Source organism: Ictalurus punctatus, chromosome 17 (genome assembly GCF_001660625.3).
Source record: "Ictalurus punctatus breed USDA103 chromosome 17, Coco_2.0, whole genome shotgun sequence".
In the NCBI taxonomy this organism is placed as follows: domain Eukaryota; kingdom Metazoa; phylum Chordata; class Actinopteri; order Siluriformes; family Ictaluridae; genus Ictalurus; species Ictalurus punctatus.
Window position 1 is genome coordinate 1023395 of NC_030432.2, and position 18390 is coordinate 1041784.

The 18390-nt window shown below is 41.1% G+C and overlaps 1 protein-coding gene across 1 annotated transcript in view; it reads left to right on the forward strand.

Moving 5' to 3' along the window:
* igsf11 (immunoglobulin superfamily member 11) overlaps nucleotides 1-17749 on the forward strand; it is an 88292-nt gene extending 70543 nt beyond the window's left edge. The window contains exons 3-7 of the mRNA XM_017490161.3: nucleotides 1129-1336; nucleotides 9557-9712; nucleotides 13170-13292; nucleotides 13462-13609; nucleotides 14580-17749. Coding sequence (XP_017345650.2) covers nucleotides 1129-1336; nucleotides 9557-9712; nucleotides 13170-13292; nucleotides 13462-13609; nucleotides 14580-15051 — 1107 coding nt within the window. The 3' untranslated portion in view covers nucleotides 15052-17749. The remainder of the gene's footprint in view (nucleotides 1-1128; nucleotides 1337-9556; nucleotides 9713-13169; nucleotides 13293-13461; nucleotides 13610-14579) is intronic.
* The last annotated feature ends 641 nt before the right edge of the window (nucleotides 17750-18390 follow it).

Consider the following 18390-nt stretch of genomic DNA (forward strand, 5'->3'; position numbering starts at 1 on the left):
TATGTAGTGAGCGTATGTAGTGTGTATGTAGTGTGTATGTAGTGAGTGTATATAGTGAGCGTATGTAGTGTATATATAGTGAGTGTATGTAGTGAGCGTATGTAGTGTGTATGTAGTGTGTATGTTGTGAGCATATGTAGTGAGCGTATGTAGTGAGCGTATGTAGTGTATATGTAGTGTGTATGTAGAGAGCATATGTAGTGAGCATATGTAGTGTGTATGTTGTGAGCGTATGTAGTGTGTATGTTGTGAGCATATGTAGTGAGCGTATGTATGTAGTGTGTGTGTGTAGTGAGCGTATGTAGTGTGTATGTAGTGAGCGTATGTAGTGTATATTTAGTGAGCATACATAGTGAGCGTATGTAGTGAGCGTATGTAGTGGGCGTATGTAGTGAGCGTATGTAGTGAGCGTATGTAGTGGGCGTATGTAGTGGGCGTATGTAGTGGGCGTATGTAGTATGTAGTGGGCGTATGTAGTGGGCGTATGTAGTGGGCGTATGTAGTGGGCGTATGTAGTGGGCGTATGTAGTGAGCGTATGTAGTGAGCGTATGTAGTGAGCGTATGTAGTGAGCGTATGTAGTGAGCGTATGTAGTGAGCGTATGTAGTGAACAGGACCACATTTTGGATTCAGCTTCACTGTGTGAATTATGGTTTAAGATAATAAACTTTTTTTTTTTTTAAACCAAAGAAAATAGATGTGCATGTTCATGTTTGAATACAGAAATGACTTTAGATTCATTCTGATTCATTCTGACAGCCCAAAGCAACAAACATTATCTTTCATGATGGATGAAAATGTTTATAATATAGTTTATAATGTAGTCCCAGCGGAAGAAAAATCATCCCATGGGCTATAAAAATAAAAACAAAATAAGTGTATATATATAAAATCACATTGTAGCGCAGAGCATCAGTATCGAATCAAATCCAAATTGAATCAAATCATGTGATCCAGAAAGATTCCCACTGTGTAATATATAATAATATTCTTGTCTCTCTCTCTCCCTCTATCTCTCCCTCTCTCGCCCCCCCCCTCTCTCTCCCCCTGTCTCCCTCTCTCTCCCCGCTCTCTCTCCTTCTCTCTTTCTCTAAACCCCCCTCCCCCACTCTCTCTTTGTTTCTGCAGGTGATTATTTATCAGGGCGGTCAGGTCTTCAGCCTTGCTAACCGTATGAACAATCGTGTGGGTTTTGTGGCCACGATGCCCAGCACCAGTGCCTCCATCTTCATCAACAACACACAGTTGGCGGACACAGGGACGTACCAGTGCCTCGTCAACAACCTGCCCGACCGCGGGGGGCGCAACATCGGTGTCATCGGCCTCACCGTGCTCGGTACGCAGTTACCAAAACACTTCCAAAAAGTTCAATAATAGAAACACAACTTTTTATATACAGTATCTCACAAAAGTGAGTACACCCCTCACATTTTTGTAAATATTTGATGATATCTTTTCATGTGACAACACTGAAGAAATGACACTTTGCTACAATGTAAAGTAGTGAGTGTACAGCTTGTGTAACAGTGTAAATTTGCTGTCCCCTCAAAATAACTCAACACACAGCCATTAATGTCTAAACCGCTGGCAACAAAAGTGAGTACACCCCTAAGTGAAAATGTCCAAATTGGACCCAATTAGCCATTTTCCCTCCCCGGTGTCATGTGACTTGTTAGTGCTACGAGGTCTCAGGTGTGAATGGGGAGCAGGTGTGTTAAATTTGGTGTCATCGCTCTCACGCTCCCTCATACTGGTCACTGGAAGTTCAACATGGCACCTCATGGCAAAGAACTCTCTGAGGATCTGAAAAAAGAATTGTTCCTCTACATAAAGATGGCCTAGGCTATAAGAAGATTGCCAAGACCCTGACACTGAGCTGCAGCACGGTGGCCAAGACCATACAGCGGTTTAACGGACAGGTTCCACTCAGAACAGGCCTCGCCACGGTCGACCAAAGAAGTTGAGTGCACTTGCTCAGCGTCATATCCAGAGGTTGTGTTTGGGAAATAGACGTATGAGTGCTGCCAGCATTGCTGCGGAGGTTGAAGGGGTGGGGGGTCAGCCTGTCAGTGCTCAGACCTTACGCCACACACTGCATCAAATTGGTCTGCATGGCTGTCGTCCCAGAAGGAAGCCTCTTCTAAAGATGATGCACAAGAAAGCCCGCAAACAGTTTACTGAAGACAAGCAGACTAAGGACATGGATTACTGGAACCATGTCCTGTGGTCTGATGAGACCAAGATAAACTTATTTGGTTCAGATGGTGTCAAGCGTGTGTGGCGGCAACCAGGTGAGGAGCACAAAGACAAGTGTGTCTTGCCTACAGTCAAGCATGGTGGTGGGAGTGTCATGGTCTGGGGCTGCATGAGTGCTGCCGCCACTGGGGAGCTACAGTTCATTGAGGGAACCATGAACGCCAACATGTACTGTGACATACTGAAGCAGAGCATGATCAGTATGCAGTATTCCAGCATGATAACGACCCCAAACACACCTCCAAGACGACCACTGCCTTGCTAAAGAAGCTGAGTGTGAAGGTGATGGACTGGCCAAGCATGTCTCCAGACCTAAACCCTATTGAGCATCTGTGGGGCATCCTCAAACGGAAGGTGGAGGAGCACAAGGTCTCTAACAAACACCAGCTCCGTGATGTCGTCATGGAGGAGTGGAAGAGGACTCCAGTGGCAACCTGTGAAGCTCTGGTGAACTCCATGCCCAAGAGGGTTAAGGCAGCGCTGGAAAATAATGGTGGCCACACAAAATATTGACACTTTGGGCCTAATTTGGACATTTTCACTTAGAGGTGTACTCACTTTTGTTGCCAAATTGTAGCAAAGTGTCAATTCTTCAGTGTTGTCACATGAAAAGATATCATCAAATATTTACAAAAATGTGAGGGGTGTACTCACTTTTGTGAGATACTGTATATAAAGCCACTGTAGTGCAAAGAACAATGTAAAGCATTAATGTGAGCACATTTATATACAAATAAGCATGGAAGATGTGTAGAGAGAAATAACAAAACCAGAACTTCAGTGTCATTTGTGTCATCACTGTTACGGATCACTTTACACTTAGTTCACCTTCAATTAACAGATAATCACAATAAATAAAGCAATTTTTTTACATTCAATTTATCACAGGTTAATTATCTGCATTATTTATGCACTCAAAAAAAAAAAAGAGCAGAAAAAAGTGGGGTGGGGTTTTCCAAAAAAAAAAAAAAAGAAGAAGAAGAAAAGAACCGGTGAAGAGGCGAGAGTGTCGGTTAGATGCGGAAGCGAGAGGGAAGCGAGAGGGAAGCGAGAGGGAAGCGAGAGCTCTGAGGGAACGGCAGAAATCGAGTTGCTGAGTGTTTGTATGGAATCGTTCGTTTGTTCTTTGCGGAATCCTCCGTTATTGCTTGAAGTCCATACCTCAGGATCTCCATCAAGAAGATGAGGTTTGGATTCTGGAGGGAATATTCTTGACAAGGAAAATCCCAAAATTCAGCGGCACGCTGAAGCGCTTTGGGGGTTTTCCTTTCTACTCCCTTTCTAAACTCGACTGCTTGCACGATTATTCTCAGAACACGTTCTTGCAAACCCGAAAATTCAGAGGAATCATCTTTCCCAAGGCTCTTAAGACTTCCTTCGATCTCCAACACCTTCACGAAGAAAGATCCCGCCCTCCTGAAAAAACCCCAAATTACTTCCCTTTTTGACTCTTTGGCTTCATAATTTGGTTAATCATTTCCTTTTATCTCCTTACATTCTTACGCTTAATGAACGCGACAGTGTGAAAATACGATACTGCGGGTGTGTATCGCTCCGCTAAACGGCATAAATAATAACTCTTTTTGGTTTAATTGCAGAGTGGGAATTTCGAATTTCGGAGTTTTCATGACAGGTTTATTTGACCTGTCTGGCGCCCGACCTTGTTTAAAGTGACCACGCTTCACCGGTAACCGGAAATAACTGAAAAATCTATTCATCACGTTTAATTAAAACTGATGTAGTGCAAAGAACAGCGTAATCACGTTTATACGCAAATAATCATGGAGGACACGTAGAGTTAAATAACAAAACCGCAACTTCAGCGTCATTTGCGTCGTCGTCACCGGTAACGGGAATGACAGAGGAAGAATCTGCGATTTACACCAATGTTTTCAAGTTAATTACAACCCAGCGAACAGGGGACGTCCCCCGGACATTGCGAACGTCCACTTAAGTCCGCATTTGGTCCGGTTTATAACGTTCGCTGGCGGACGTTCCGAGGACGTCAGGAGGATATCAAATCATAACACTACCGAATATATTCATTTCAGACAAAGTCCCCTAAGCTTCCCGAGTTGCCGCCGGACGTCCTGTGAATATCCCCTTGAACATCCGTAGGACTTCAAGGGGACCCTACACACACGTTCGTAGAGATCATTTAGGGGACTTCCTGGGGACCTTTTTTTGTCTCGGAAAGGACATAGAGAAAAATAACAAAAACCGCAACTTCAGCGTCATTTGTGTCACCATTCACTGGAACCGGATCCGGCATGACAGGAAAATCAATTCTGCAGTTTTAATTCAGTTTTGTAACGCTCCCACTTTCGTGAAAAACACTTACAGTAAGCGAACGCTTTTACGCACTCCTCAAACCCGGTGTCATCGGTGTCGCCGTGCTCAGCAACGTTTAAAACAATTTCCTGCCTTTCTGAAAATGAAAAAAAAACGAAAATCTGTGCAAATAGGATGAGTTGAAGTACACTTCAGTGTAATCAGCGTCACTCAGACCCTGCCTGCGAGTCACTCACGGGAAAGAACGCACAAAATGTGTGTGTGTGTGTGTGTGTGTGTGTGTGTGTGTGTGTGCGGAAAACAAGGATACTTTCATAACAACAGCGACGACGATGAAAATGAAACACGGCATTCAGAAGAGAGAATAAAAGAACAGCACTCGGTTGTTCACGACTGAGAAACATGGAAGCAAACAATCCACGCTGTGCTGCAGCAGGAAAATAATCGGAGACGGAGTGGTGTGAGGAGACAGAGTTACTGTTACACACCGAGGGTGATTAGTTTCCTGTTAAAGCACAACCCCAAGGTCTATTACTGTAACTACTGAGTTGGGGATAAGTGCTGAGATACTGCCATCTAGTGGCAACCTTAATAACTCTCTCCTAATGTTAATCTTCTAACCTTAATGTCTTTATTTCCGTCTCTCGATCGCACTCTCAATTCAATTCTCTCTCTCCCTCCCTCCCTTTGTCTTTCTTTCCGTCTCTCTTGCTGTCTCCCGCTCTTTCTCTCTGTTTCTTTCTCAACATCTGTTTTTCTCTCTTACTTAAATCTCTCCCTCTCTCTATTTCTTTCTCTCTGTCCTTCTTTCTTTCTCTGTTTCTCTCTCTATATCGCTTTCAATTCAGTTCTCTCTCCCCCTCCTTCCCTTTGTCTTTCTTTGTCTCTTTCCATTTCTCTCTCGATCTCTCTCTCTCCCTCTGTCTCTCTTGCAGTCTCCCGCTCTTTCTCTCTGTTTCTGTCTTTCTTTCTCTCTGTTTCTCTTTCGATATCTGTTTCTCTCTCTTAATTCAAGTCTCTCTCCCGCTCTCTCGGAGAGGTGCATGCTGGGAGTGTGTGTGTGAGAGACAGCATCTACTTGCAATGTGCTGTTTTCTTAACCCCTCCCCCTCTCTTTTTCTGGTGTGCATTTTTTATAGCCTCTCCCCTCTTTTTATTATTGTTGTTTAATCTCGAGTTTTAGTTTGATTCGGTGAGTGGTGTGCCTCCGACGTGCCTCTGCGTGCCTCCGACATGCCTCCGTTCACTGCACATGAACTGATAATGGGAGAACTTTGCAAGGATTGGAAGAGTTGCGAGTGCAGTGAAAACGATTCCTTTAGGATGCAGACATCCTGCACTTAAACACGTTGTTGTCTTTCAGGAGACGTTTCTGAACTCTCCGGACAAAATACTGGACGTGCCGTTTAGAGGGAATGCCGGGATAATATCGAGGTTCCTGATGCGGTTTCTGATATAATGACACGCAGTCAGGATGACGTCGTGAAAGACGCTGAAAGCTGGGCTGATATATCAGACTTTCAGAAACTAGATAATAATTTCTATTCTGTGGAACAGACAAATGCTTCCAAGGATGAAACAGAACGCTTGATGCAGCAGTTTTTTTTTTTTCCTGATGCGGACAGATTTGTTGCATCGGTTTATTGGGCTCGCAAAATGTGTAATTATAGCGTGCTATCCCAACAGAAACGGCTCCGTCTTTAAAAACGCATCACAGCTGTAAGACGAGTGGGGGAAAAAAAAGAAGTGGTGAAGGAAAGGCCAACTATCGGTAAAGCTAAATAAATAATATCTTATAAAATAAATAAATCATATCTATTTCCTGTCCTGTGAAGGTTCTACGTGTAGGCTCTTTAAATGCGAATGTGCTTAAATGATAGTGGCAAGCAAGTTTTAGTCATAGAATTTCTCGATCTTAAAAATGCTGGAGTCATTCCTCTCCGCGAGACTCGTGGATGACGAGATTATCGTGATGGGAGGAGTCTGGAATTGCACTCGTTGATAGAATTTTACCATTGATAGAAATGTGGAAGAACCTTATTATCAGGATCAGGTGGTAGAGTGGGTTGTACGTGATTCGTAGGGTCGGGGGTTCGATTCCCGGCCCACGTGACTCCACATACCGAAGTGTCCTTGGGCGAGACACTGAACCCCGAGTTGCTCCCGATGGCAAGTTAGCGCCTTGCATGTCAGCTCTGCTACCATTGGTGTGAATGAGAACCAGTGTAAAGCTATATAAGTGCAGACCATTTCACATTATTATTTATAGGTAGACGGAATTGCTATTGGCACCCATCTGTTGCTATTGGGAGGTGTGGAAAATGCGCACAAATTAATTATACTAATATTATTCAGTGGTGGGAAATTGGAAAAGTGCAAATAAGGGTTTTTTTTTTCTCAGCAGTATTCATCTTACTCAACTCGAAGGACAAAGATGTTGATACAGAGTCTTGAGTCTGACATTGAGGAAAAAATGATGACCTGGAAACTGCTGCTGCTGGATAAATGCTCCAGCTTAGCTCTTTATTACAGGACTAAGTGAAGGGGGCGCTTGTTAGGGCACGCTTCACCCGCCTTGAAAGACGTCGATGGTCCTGCAAAAATTCTGTCCTTGATTGGAACGAAAGACGAGTCAAGATAAGCAGATGGCTTGTTTGAAGAATAATGAAGGTGTTACATCTGATCCCTCTGCAATGAGAGAACCTGCTGTTGAATACAGTTTTATTCAGCACTTTACACTGCTGAGGAATCGGACCCGCAAAGTCGAGTGGGACTTTTCCAGCACCTCTTGAAACTTATACCTAAGCAACGACAAGATCTTGGAAGAACTTCCAAGAACTTCCCCTGGATTGGGCCACTGGACTTGATAGGCTTCTCTCTGAGTTTTATAAGGAATTTTGGTACGTTATTGGAAAAGATACTGGAATTTTGGAATCCTTTTGGCTGCTATACCGACTGGATCTTTCTGTAAAAGCTGGAAAAGAGCAGTATTGTCTCTTCTGGCCAAAAACGGCGATCTGTCTTGTTTAATCAAGAGAGATCAATGTTATTGTGTTAAGGGTCAATCGATCCATCCGCTTATCCTACAGGGTCTAGGAGGACCTGGAGATTATCTCAGGGATCGTGGGGCACAAGGCCGGGTACACCCTGGATGGGGAGCCAATCCATCACAGGGCACAATCACACGCACACGTTCACACACTTCGGACAGTTTGGACATGCCAATTAGATTGCCATGCATGTCTTTGGACTGGGGGAGGAAACCGGAGTACCACGCGGAGAACATGCAAACTCCGCACACACTGAGCAGCAGTGGGAATCGACCCCCCGACCCTGGAGGTGTGAGGACTTATGGTTTTGGGGATGGTTTTATTTCATGGGTCAGTCTGTTATATAAGGAGGCTGAATGTATGGTGAAGGTTGCTCTGGGTCGAAGTATTCCCAATAAGTGTTCAAAGGGGAATAAGGCAGGGCTGCCCTCTCTCTGGTCAGCGCTATAGTTTGGTCATTGAACTTCTACTTTGTAAGCTAAGCATTGGGATGGAAGGATTACATACCGTATCGATGGTTTACATAATGCGAGCTCTGTTAAAATCTCCGCCTAGGCTAGGATTCTGTCATAATCAGAAATAGTGAGGATGTAAAGTTTAGCCTAGATGGTATTCAGTGTTATCAAAAGGCTTCATAAGGCTAAAATAAATTGGACAAAAAGTGAAGCTTTAAGGTGTGTGTCCGGTTGTCTAACTGGAAATGGTTGCTATCCTATAGGGGAAGGGTCATGATCGCTAACAATCTTCAGTGTTATGGCACAAAATGGCCATACTGGAACCTCCTACTGGTGTCATTAAGTACATTCAGAAGCATCTGGTTGGGTTTTTTTGGTCAGGACAACATTGGCCCAGGGCACTGGTGCTGTATTTGCCTGTCCATGAAGGTGGCCAAGGATTAACAGCTATAGGATTGCTGTATGAAAGAGGACATGGGTTGTGGCCTTCTGAGGAGAGGTGGACAGCTGGGACTTGATCGTTGTTTGTTTCTGATGGTTTTGAACGGAGTGGATTTAACTGGACTAACACCCTTCTACAAGACGGTGCTGAAAGTGTGGAGGGTTGGAACGTTTTCTCCATCAACAAGGACGTGAAAGTGGATCTTTCCTCAAGGAGGAACCTTTACTCCATAATCCTGTGCTGCCTGTGAAAAGCTTGGACTCGGAGTCTGTAGGGGTTGCAGTGGTAAAGGCAGGATTTATAAACGTTTCCCATTCTCTAGAAGGATGGATGGTTGACTCCTGAGGAAATTGCAGCAATGCTCGAGACCGACATTCTAGCTGTTTTAGCCTGAACTTTTATACAGGCTCTGCGGAGAGCGCTATCTTAACCGAACTGTAAACGCGAGACAGTCAAACTTCCACAACTGGAGGTGAGAGCAGCCGTGGCTACATGGGAAGAGGATGAACGAAGATTGCCGAGTTTCAAGACACCAGAAGTAAAAAGAAATGTTTCGATACGCTGGAAAGAAGCACATTACAGCAGAGTGAAATTCTTTTCTTTGCATACCCCAGCATGTCAGGAAGCATATGCAGATACAGATACGGCGCCCCCTGGAGCAGAGAGGGTTAAGGGCCTTGCTCAACAGCCCAACAGTGGCAGCGCGGCAACGCTGGGGGTTGAACCCTCGACCTTCGATCAGTAACACAAAGCCTCAAGCGCCAATCCACCACTGTACAAGTGATGAATCTTACATTCTGATTTCTACTCGCCTTATTGTTGAGTTTGTTTACTTTAAGCTCATTGGAGGCTTGGAAACTTTTCAACTTGGATCTGAAATGATGCTGTATGTAAAATAAATGAAGAAGGGCTTTTAGAATTGCTTGTGGAAAAAAATATTGTATGCATGTATTGTATGTGTTATTGTATGTAGGTAATATTTATACATGAGACCTTTAAAGTCACTTCTCTCTCTCTCTCTCGCTCTCTCTCTCTCTCTCTCTCTCTCTCTCTCTCTGTAGTCCCTCCATCTTTACCCGTGTGTCGCATTCAGGGTTCTCTCGACGTCGGCAGTGATGTCACGCTGCTCTGTGGTTCCGAAGAGGGAATTCCGACACCAACGTACTCATGGGAGAAACTCGACTCCGTGCCCAAACTCCCTCTCGGTGCCATGCAAGGTAGTGTGTGTGTGTGTGTGTGTGTGTGTGTGTGTGTGTGTGTGTGTGTTTATTACAAACAATATTGTACAGTGAGGGAAAGAAGTATTTGATCCCCTGCTGATTTTGTACGTTTGCCCACTGACAAAGAAATGATCAGTCTATAATTTTAATGGTAGATTTATTTGAACAGTGAGAGACAGAATAACAACAAGAAAATCCAGAAAAACATATGTCAAAAATGTTATAAATTGATTTGCATTTTAATGAGGGAAATAAGTATTTGACCCCCTCTCGATCAGAAAGATTTCTGGCTCCCAGGTGTCTTTTATACAGGTAACGAGCTGAGATTAGGAGCACACTCTTAAAGGGAGTGCTCCTAATCTCACCTTGTTACCTGTATAAAAGACACCTGTCCACAGAAGCAATCAATCAATCAGATTCCAAACTCTCCTCCATGGCCAAGACCAAAGAGCTCTCCAAGGATGTCAGGGACAAGATTGTAGACCTACACAAGTCTGGAATGGGCTACAAGACCATTGCCAAGCAGCTTGGTGAGAAGGGGACAACAGTTGGTGCGATTATTCGCAAATGGAAGAAACACAAAAGAACTGTCAATCTCCCTCGGCCTGGGGCTCCATGCAAGATCTCACCTCGTGGAGTTGCAATGATCATGAGAACAGTGAGGAATCAGCCCAGAACTACACGGGAGGATCTTGTCAATGATCTCAAGGCAGCTGGGACCATAGTCACCAAGAAAACAATTGGTAACACACTACGCCGTGAAGGACTGAAATCCTGCAGCGCCCGCAAGGTCCCCCTGCTCAAGAAAGCACATATACATGCCCGTCTGAAGTTTGCCAATGAACATCTGAATGATTCAGAGGACAACTGGGTGAAAGTGTTGTGGTCAGAATGGAGCTCTTTGGCATCAACTCAACTTGCCGTGTTTGGAGGAGGAGGAATGCTTCCTATGACCCCTGGAACACCATCCCCACCGTCAAACATGGAGGGGGAAACATTATGCTTTGGGGGTGTTTTTCTGCTAAGGGGAAAGGACAACTTCACCGCATCAAAGGGACGATGGACGGGGCCATGTACCGTCAAAACTTGGGTGAGAACCTCCTTCCCTCAGCCAGGGCATTGAAAATGGGTCGTGGATGGGTATTCCAGCATGACAATGACCCAAAACACACGGCCAAGGCAACAAAGGAGTGGCTCAAGAAGAAGCACATTAAGGTCCTGGAGTGGCCTAGCCAGTCTCCAGACCTAAATCCCATAGAAAATCTGTGGAGGGAGCTGAAGGTTCGAGTTGCCAAACGTCAGCCTCGAAACCTTAATGACTTGGAGAAGATCTGCAAAGAGGAGTGGGACAAAATCCCTCCTGAGATGTGTGCAAACCTGGTGGCCAACTACAAGAAACGTCTGACCTCTGTGATTGCCAACAAGGGTTTTTAAACCAAGTACTAAGTCATGTTTTGCAGAGGGGGTCAAATACTTATTTCCCTCATTAAAATGCAAATCAATTTATAACATTTTTGACATGCGTTTTTCTGGATTTTCTTGTTGTTATTCTGTCTCTCACTGTTCAAATAAATCTACCATTAAAATTATAGACTGATCATTTCTTTGTCAGTGGGCAAACGTACAAAATCAGCAGGGGATCAAATACTTTTTTCCCTCACTGTATATAATATATATATTATATAAAAATTGTAAAGTGTAAATAATAATAATAATAATAATAGTAAATGTTACACTGCAGTGATTTTATGGTGGTTATTTTTCTTTAAAGCCTACAGTATTTTATCTTCATGACATGAAAGCGTTTCTGATTTTCATGATTAAGGCTGTAGCACCATCTCGTGGCTGCAGTTAGAATCGCAGTTAAACTCGGCCACTTTCAAGACCTTTCTTCTTCAGTTCTGTTACACTTCTCAGGTTAAAATTTAAATGTTAGTTTCTTGTAAGCCTGTTTTTTTTTTTTTAAATATTAATACTAATTATTATTATAAATATATAAATAAAAACAACTCTTTCTGCAGTAAATGATGCAAAGACCTTCATTACAATTTTATATTAATTTATCTGTATTTCTATTTTATTTCATATTATTATTATTATTATTATTATTATTATTATTATTATTATTATTATTATTATTTTAAAGCTTGGCATTTGCTAACCCATTTGAATACAAAAAAGAAAATATCTCTTACTTCCACTTGAAATTCATTCGTACAGGAATTATTTTTAATCAGTTCTGTTCATGTTTCACTTACGCTATTAAAATTCAAATAAGCTCAGTTCTTTTCTGTAATTCAATTCATTTTAATTTGTCATTTAATGCCTATTAGATAGCTATCCATGTCAGTGCTGCTTATCCTGATTTTCCCTAAAGAAAAGACTTAATTATTATTATTTACCTTTATTTCTCGCTCTCTCTCGCAAAAACAGATTACATTTCATTCTGAGCCCCTGCATAATATACCAACATTTAACATCATTGTTGGCTTTCATATTTCAAAACCAACAAAAAACAACAAACCAACAAAAATCCCACCATGTAATAAGTTTATATATAGCTTATCATGGCTATGGATTATTTGTTTGTTTGTTTGTTTGTTTGTTTTTATTATACCTGTATAAATCTTTTATGGTCCAAATTTTTTTTTTTTTCATGCAATAAAAATACAATATCTAAAACATAGACAAAACAAAACAAAACAAAAAAACACCCTTATTGCAAATACATAAACAAACAAACAAGCAAAAACCCGCCACAAAATTAACTTATACTATATGTTTGATTGTTTGTTTTTTATTGCACCTGTTAAAATCTTTGGACCAGAACAACTTCTTGTAAATAAATACAAGGTCTAAAGCATAGACAAAACAAAAAAACAAAACACACTTATTGCAAATACATAAACAAGCAAACAAAAATCCACCACAAAACAAGCTTATATACTGTTTGTTTGTTTGTTTGTTTGTTTTAATCGCACCTTTTTAAATCTTTGGTCTCTATATGTAAAACATAGACAAAACATAACAACAACACCCTTATTGCAAATACATAAACAAACAAACGAACAAACAAACAAACAAACAAAGGAAACGGTATGACTTCGAAACTTTTTTCGTTTGTTTTGTTTGACCCTTTTTATTTTGTGTTTATTTTGTTTGAATATGCATGTTTAGATCAGCATTTAGAGTTCGGCTGGACTTTAGTTTTGCTCACTTTCTTTAGAATAGCTCAGCAGCTCTGCTACACAACCAGTTTTTAATCAGTAAAACGAACAAAAATTAAAAAGAAAATGAACGCCAAAACATCGGCGTTGCTGCTGATGAATCCTTATCGTCCCAGCAGCTGATTTCAGATCAGCTCATTCAGTACAGCAAATTATCACGAGTTGTGTGTGTGTGTTTGTGTGTGTGTGTGTGTGTGTGTGTGCAATGATGATGATGTCATCCTCAGATCAGATGCAGGGCACGGTGAGTCTGAAGAACATCAGCGTGGGGACGTCGGGTGTGTACCAGTGCACCGCCTCCAACGCCATCGGCACCAGCACGTGTCAACTCAACCTGCAGGTGGTGACACGTGAGTCACATCTCGTCTGTTAATCAAAACAGCGTCTGAATTTTTTATTTCACTAAACACCAACATCCTGGTTATGAATTAACGAGGGGCATGTTATATGATAACACTATTGTTTTCTTGTTATTATTACGTACTTGAATCTTAATCTTCATGTCTCTGCGGTGTGCAGCTCAGCCCCAGAGCGTCGGTCTCATCGCTGGAACCGTCGTCTCCGGTGTCCTCGCGGCGGTGATTTTCGCCCTGCTGGTGATCGTCACGCTTTTCTACTGGAGGAACAAAAACCGCTACGAAGACGACGACATCCCCAATGAAATCAGGTGCGAGCTGAAGATGGGTTCTTCTGTTGATTCAATTTTCATACAATTTTACCTCATTGTTTGTTTGTTTGTTTGTGATGAATTCCGTATCCTACCGCAGCTGGTAGCTAGAACCTTCCCTCAACTGTTAGCTACATATTAGCCTTCATTCGCTACACTCTTTATTCGATACGAACAAATTTATTTGGGAATCGAGAAACGTGTCGACGCGTTCATGAACATCTGGTTAGTTCATAGGGAAAAATCAGGACAAAAGTAATGGCAGCCTATAATAGGAGGAGGAGTTAGTGTGTGTCGATGGTAACCGACGCGCTGCAGTGGCTGAGCTGCATTGCTGGTGTACTCTGGAGGCGCTCTTTCACCATACAGTCGCCATTTTGTCGTTTTTCAGCGCTGAAGCTTTGTGGGCGTGGCTAAATATGTAAATTTGCTGAGCTATAAACATGCATGGTAGCTTACCACGCAACATATGCACGCGAATATAAAGAAATGTATCAAAATCTGGTGTCGATTTTACATTCGGTTTAGCCGCAAAAACTTTCAAATGAGGCCCAGATTTTTTTTATATGCAAATGTTTTGGTTTTTTTCCATCAGGATTTACCTGAACAAAAAAAAAAAAAAAGCCCTCATATTAAAAGCTGACACTAATGCTGCTTCGTGTTTTGCTTTGTGAGCACTTAAAAAAAAACAAACCTTCATTGTTTGTACTGCAGTATTATTTTCCTCTCGTATTTGATATTGTTTAATCCTTTTTTAAGTTGACACTATAGCAAGTCTCGTTGAGCGCCGATTTCTCCTTCAGTCAGTACTGTTGATAGACGGAGTAATAACATACGGAAAATAAAAAAATGAATCTCTTTTATTCTTCTCATGAGAATCTGAGGCGAGTCGAAGGAAAAGAAGTATTCCATTTAACCGCTTATTGCCGCATGAAGCAGCTTAAACCAAATCCATATTCATATTTTTCAGAGAGGACGATCTTCCTCCAAAGAGGTCTTCGTCGGTGAAGGCGTTCCAGGCGGACGCCTCGTCCTCGGAGAACGACACGCTCACCTCCACCAACACCTACAACAGCCGTTACTGGCACAACGCCAAAGCCAGCTACGACGCCAACTCCTACACTCGCTACGATGGGCAAAGCTTCACAACTGGGGGCGGGACTGGTGGGGGAGTGGGCGGAGCCTACGCAAACGGTGGGCACACTCTCCCAGCTCCCAAGACTCTGGTGGTCACCGCCAATTCTGCGCCCATTGTGACACGCAGCAACGGTTCGCTGAGTCATCGAGCTCCACCAGCCACACCCCCACCTCCTTCTGGCTCCGCCCCCACACATGTGCCGAGCCGCACACATTCGTACGCAGTGAGCCAGGCAGTGCTGGAACGCATGGGCGCCGTGCCCGTCATGGTTCCCGCTCAGAGCAGGGCGGGTTCTCTGGTCTAACACCAACCTGAGATGGACAAACTGAATTTTTACAATTCTTTATACAAACGATGCCATCTCTTTTTTTTCCATTAATGAACTACTGATTTTACTCTGTGAGGGTTTTTTTTTCTACATTAGCAAATTTGCAATAATAATAATAATAATAATAATAATAATAATAATAATAATAATAATAATAATGGCTGTCGGGGAATCAGGAGGACGGCGTACACAGCTTTGGGAACGTTTTTGGAGGACATTTGGAACGTGTCCTTGATGACATGCATGTGCATCTCGATTGCACAATGACGTCAATTTTCAGCCGCCATTTTTACTTACATTGACGCAAGATTTTGAAGCAATGGTCATAAAATTTTACCGTAAAACACAACACTAAAACGATCTCATTATATTACCAGTATAAACAAAATGGAGTTCCAGAAATCCACATGTACAGCCTGGGGGCGTAAATAAGAGATGTGAAACAAACTTTTGATTTTAGTTGCTTTTGATTTACAAAGTAATGTTTACTGTTTTGTTTCTTTGTTTTTTAGTTGTTTTTTTTTGTTTTGTTTTGTTTTTGTTCGGACAATAAGTTGTGACAAAATACAAAAAGAATCCGGCCAAATTTTGACTAATTAGAGGAATCATCGGCAAATTTAAACATTTAGAATGATTAGCATTTGTTTAAGCATAAAGATTATAAGGTTAAGGTTAGCGTTCGTACTTCGTATTTCACAACATCGAAACTCGGCCGTTTGGCTTCTCATTCGTTAAAATGTGCCTGAATTTGCAAGTTGGAAACGATCGCTTCATTGTCCATTATACTGCAAGCGGCATTCTTCGAACCAAGGATGTTTATGTCAAAATATTTATTTATTTGACTTCCTCTTAAACTGGACACACCTGTTGTCGTCGAATACTTCCTTTTTTTACAAACTTTGGCTACTTAAAAAAATTGTAGTATATGATTTTCACATAGTCGAGTTTTAAGTCATAAATGACTTTAATGAGTCCAAGTGAAGCTAAAAACCTTAAACAGTATTACTTAAGTTAAGGATCTAAGGCAAAGTCCAAGATTTTACAACTTCCACGCGTCCTGCGTACGGTCTCCGCAAATTTAACGTAGCAATAAAACTCGCCATTTATCACATACGCCATTTTTCATACATATTTTCAACCCCCCGCCCCCAAATTAAAACAGCGGATGAATCGTACAAATCTGGAACGATTGACGGTTTTCGTAGGTATCTTTCGAACCGTCGATATTATAACGAACCCCATGGAAGCCCCACCCCCTCTCTCGGTAGGATTTGTGACACATCCTTGCTTTGGAGAATGTTTTGAGTTTGCTAATATGAAAGAAAATCTATCAGTGTGTGGTCCACTTAGCTAGACGGGTGTCATCAGTTAATCCGAATTATTAGGAATTCCTACAGGTTCCAACTGAAAGAGCTTTTCTAGCATTTACATCCGGACTAAAACAGACTTGTCTCTGCCTTACACGGACGGTAACGTGAATATACTGCATTTTTATAATGACATTTTTCGACCACTTCAGGGTGGGCAGGTCTGAAACGCTTCGTGCAAGTGATGTAGTGTATGACTCGTCACTTCAGAGCATTGTGCAGTTTGATGCTACAGCTATAAACATAGCTTTTATTCGTCAGATCGTAAATTTGACGTTAATAAAGGTAGTTTCACTGACGGTGTTTTTTTTTTCTTTTCTATAACATTACGAGAATTCCTTGTGTAGCGATCATAGCTACCATAAAAACACAGAAAAACTGACACACTAGCATAATACAAAACTTTTCACAAAAGATAAATAAATAAAAAAGACCATTTAGAACGTATTGGTCACTTCTTATAGTCCAGAATATATGGTAAAATAATAAAAAAAAATTTCATTCAAATGATTCATTTTTAAAATGAGACATTCAGCAACTTTCTCGTTGGGTTTTTTTCGTGTTTTTTTTTTTTTTTTTTTTTTAATTTATTTTTCGATTTTATTCATTTCTTTGTATTTTTTTTATTTATTTGACTGTTTTGAACCCAAAACAGAAGATTAAGGGTTAAGTTGAAGAAAAAGATTTTTAATTTAAAATAAATCAATCAATCAATTCGGAACACTAAAATGACAGCTTAAGATGCCTCCTCAATAACCACAGCTATAATAAATAAATAAATACATACATACATATATAAATAAATAAAAATACAGTATGTCTTTGCACCGCGGTATTATTTTCCTCACATTCTTGATCCGTCTTAATCCTTTTTTAATTTGAGTCTTATTGAGCGACGAGTCTCTAATTCAACACTACTGATAAGCCTAGCCATAGCCTACCTCTAAAATAACTTTAAATAAAATAGCGTATGCTTAGATCGTTTTTTTAATAATCACTTCTCTCTTTTTTTTTTTTTACTTTGTGACATGATAGAATATGAGAATATGAGAAATGCGTCAATAACAATGAACTAATGAGCGTGTAAATCAATTCAAACCGAAACCCAGTGCAGTAGGTGCTACATCGAGGCGTATGAGACTGTACACTGATTCTATTGTAAGAAATTTGACAAAAAAACAAACAAACAAAAAAAAAAAAAACAACCTTTATTGATTAATTTTTTTTTGATTGATTGTTTGGTTTTTACTGTAAATATTGTAAGTACTTGTAGTATGGAATAGAAATTAAAACACTTTTGCCTATTACATGTACTCAATCCTCGTATGTTTGACTCGTCAAGGTTTTCTGGAAGGCTCCACAGAGTCGGGTTTCCTAATTAAATGCCAGGTTTTGGGAACAAAAGGTACAATCCAATCTAAGGGTCACGGTTCAACATGCTTTTTAGCCCTAACTGCTGTAATTTGATGTTAAACGGATCTTTAAAGGGTCTCTTTTCTCCGAATCTGCTGAAACGGCTGTACAGCCCGAGTGCTCAGGTTCACACCACGTAATGTGTCTGTAGATTATATCGGAAAGCGCTTTCCCGTGTCACTGCATTACTTTTCTAAAAAAATGGGTAAGGTGTAGTAAAGAAAAGACTGTTACTTTTTTCACTACTATTAGCGTAAAATATTAATCGGTTAACTCAGCTTATTAGTTAAGGTGAATATCTCAAAAAGTTTTTTTTTTTTAATTTCCATTTTTTATAGCATATTGGTGTCCATAACACTGAGAGACATTTTGATTTCAGGAGCACTGTAAGCAATAATATGACCCATCTGTTTTTGGTCACTTATTAATATAACGATGGACTTAATTAAACGCATTATTCATTATTGTCGTAATATTCCAGTCAACTGTATGTCAGGATGCATTGATTCCACTTAGCGAATCACAACATAAAACA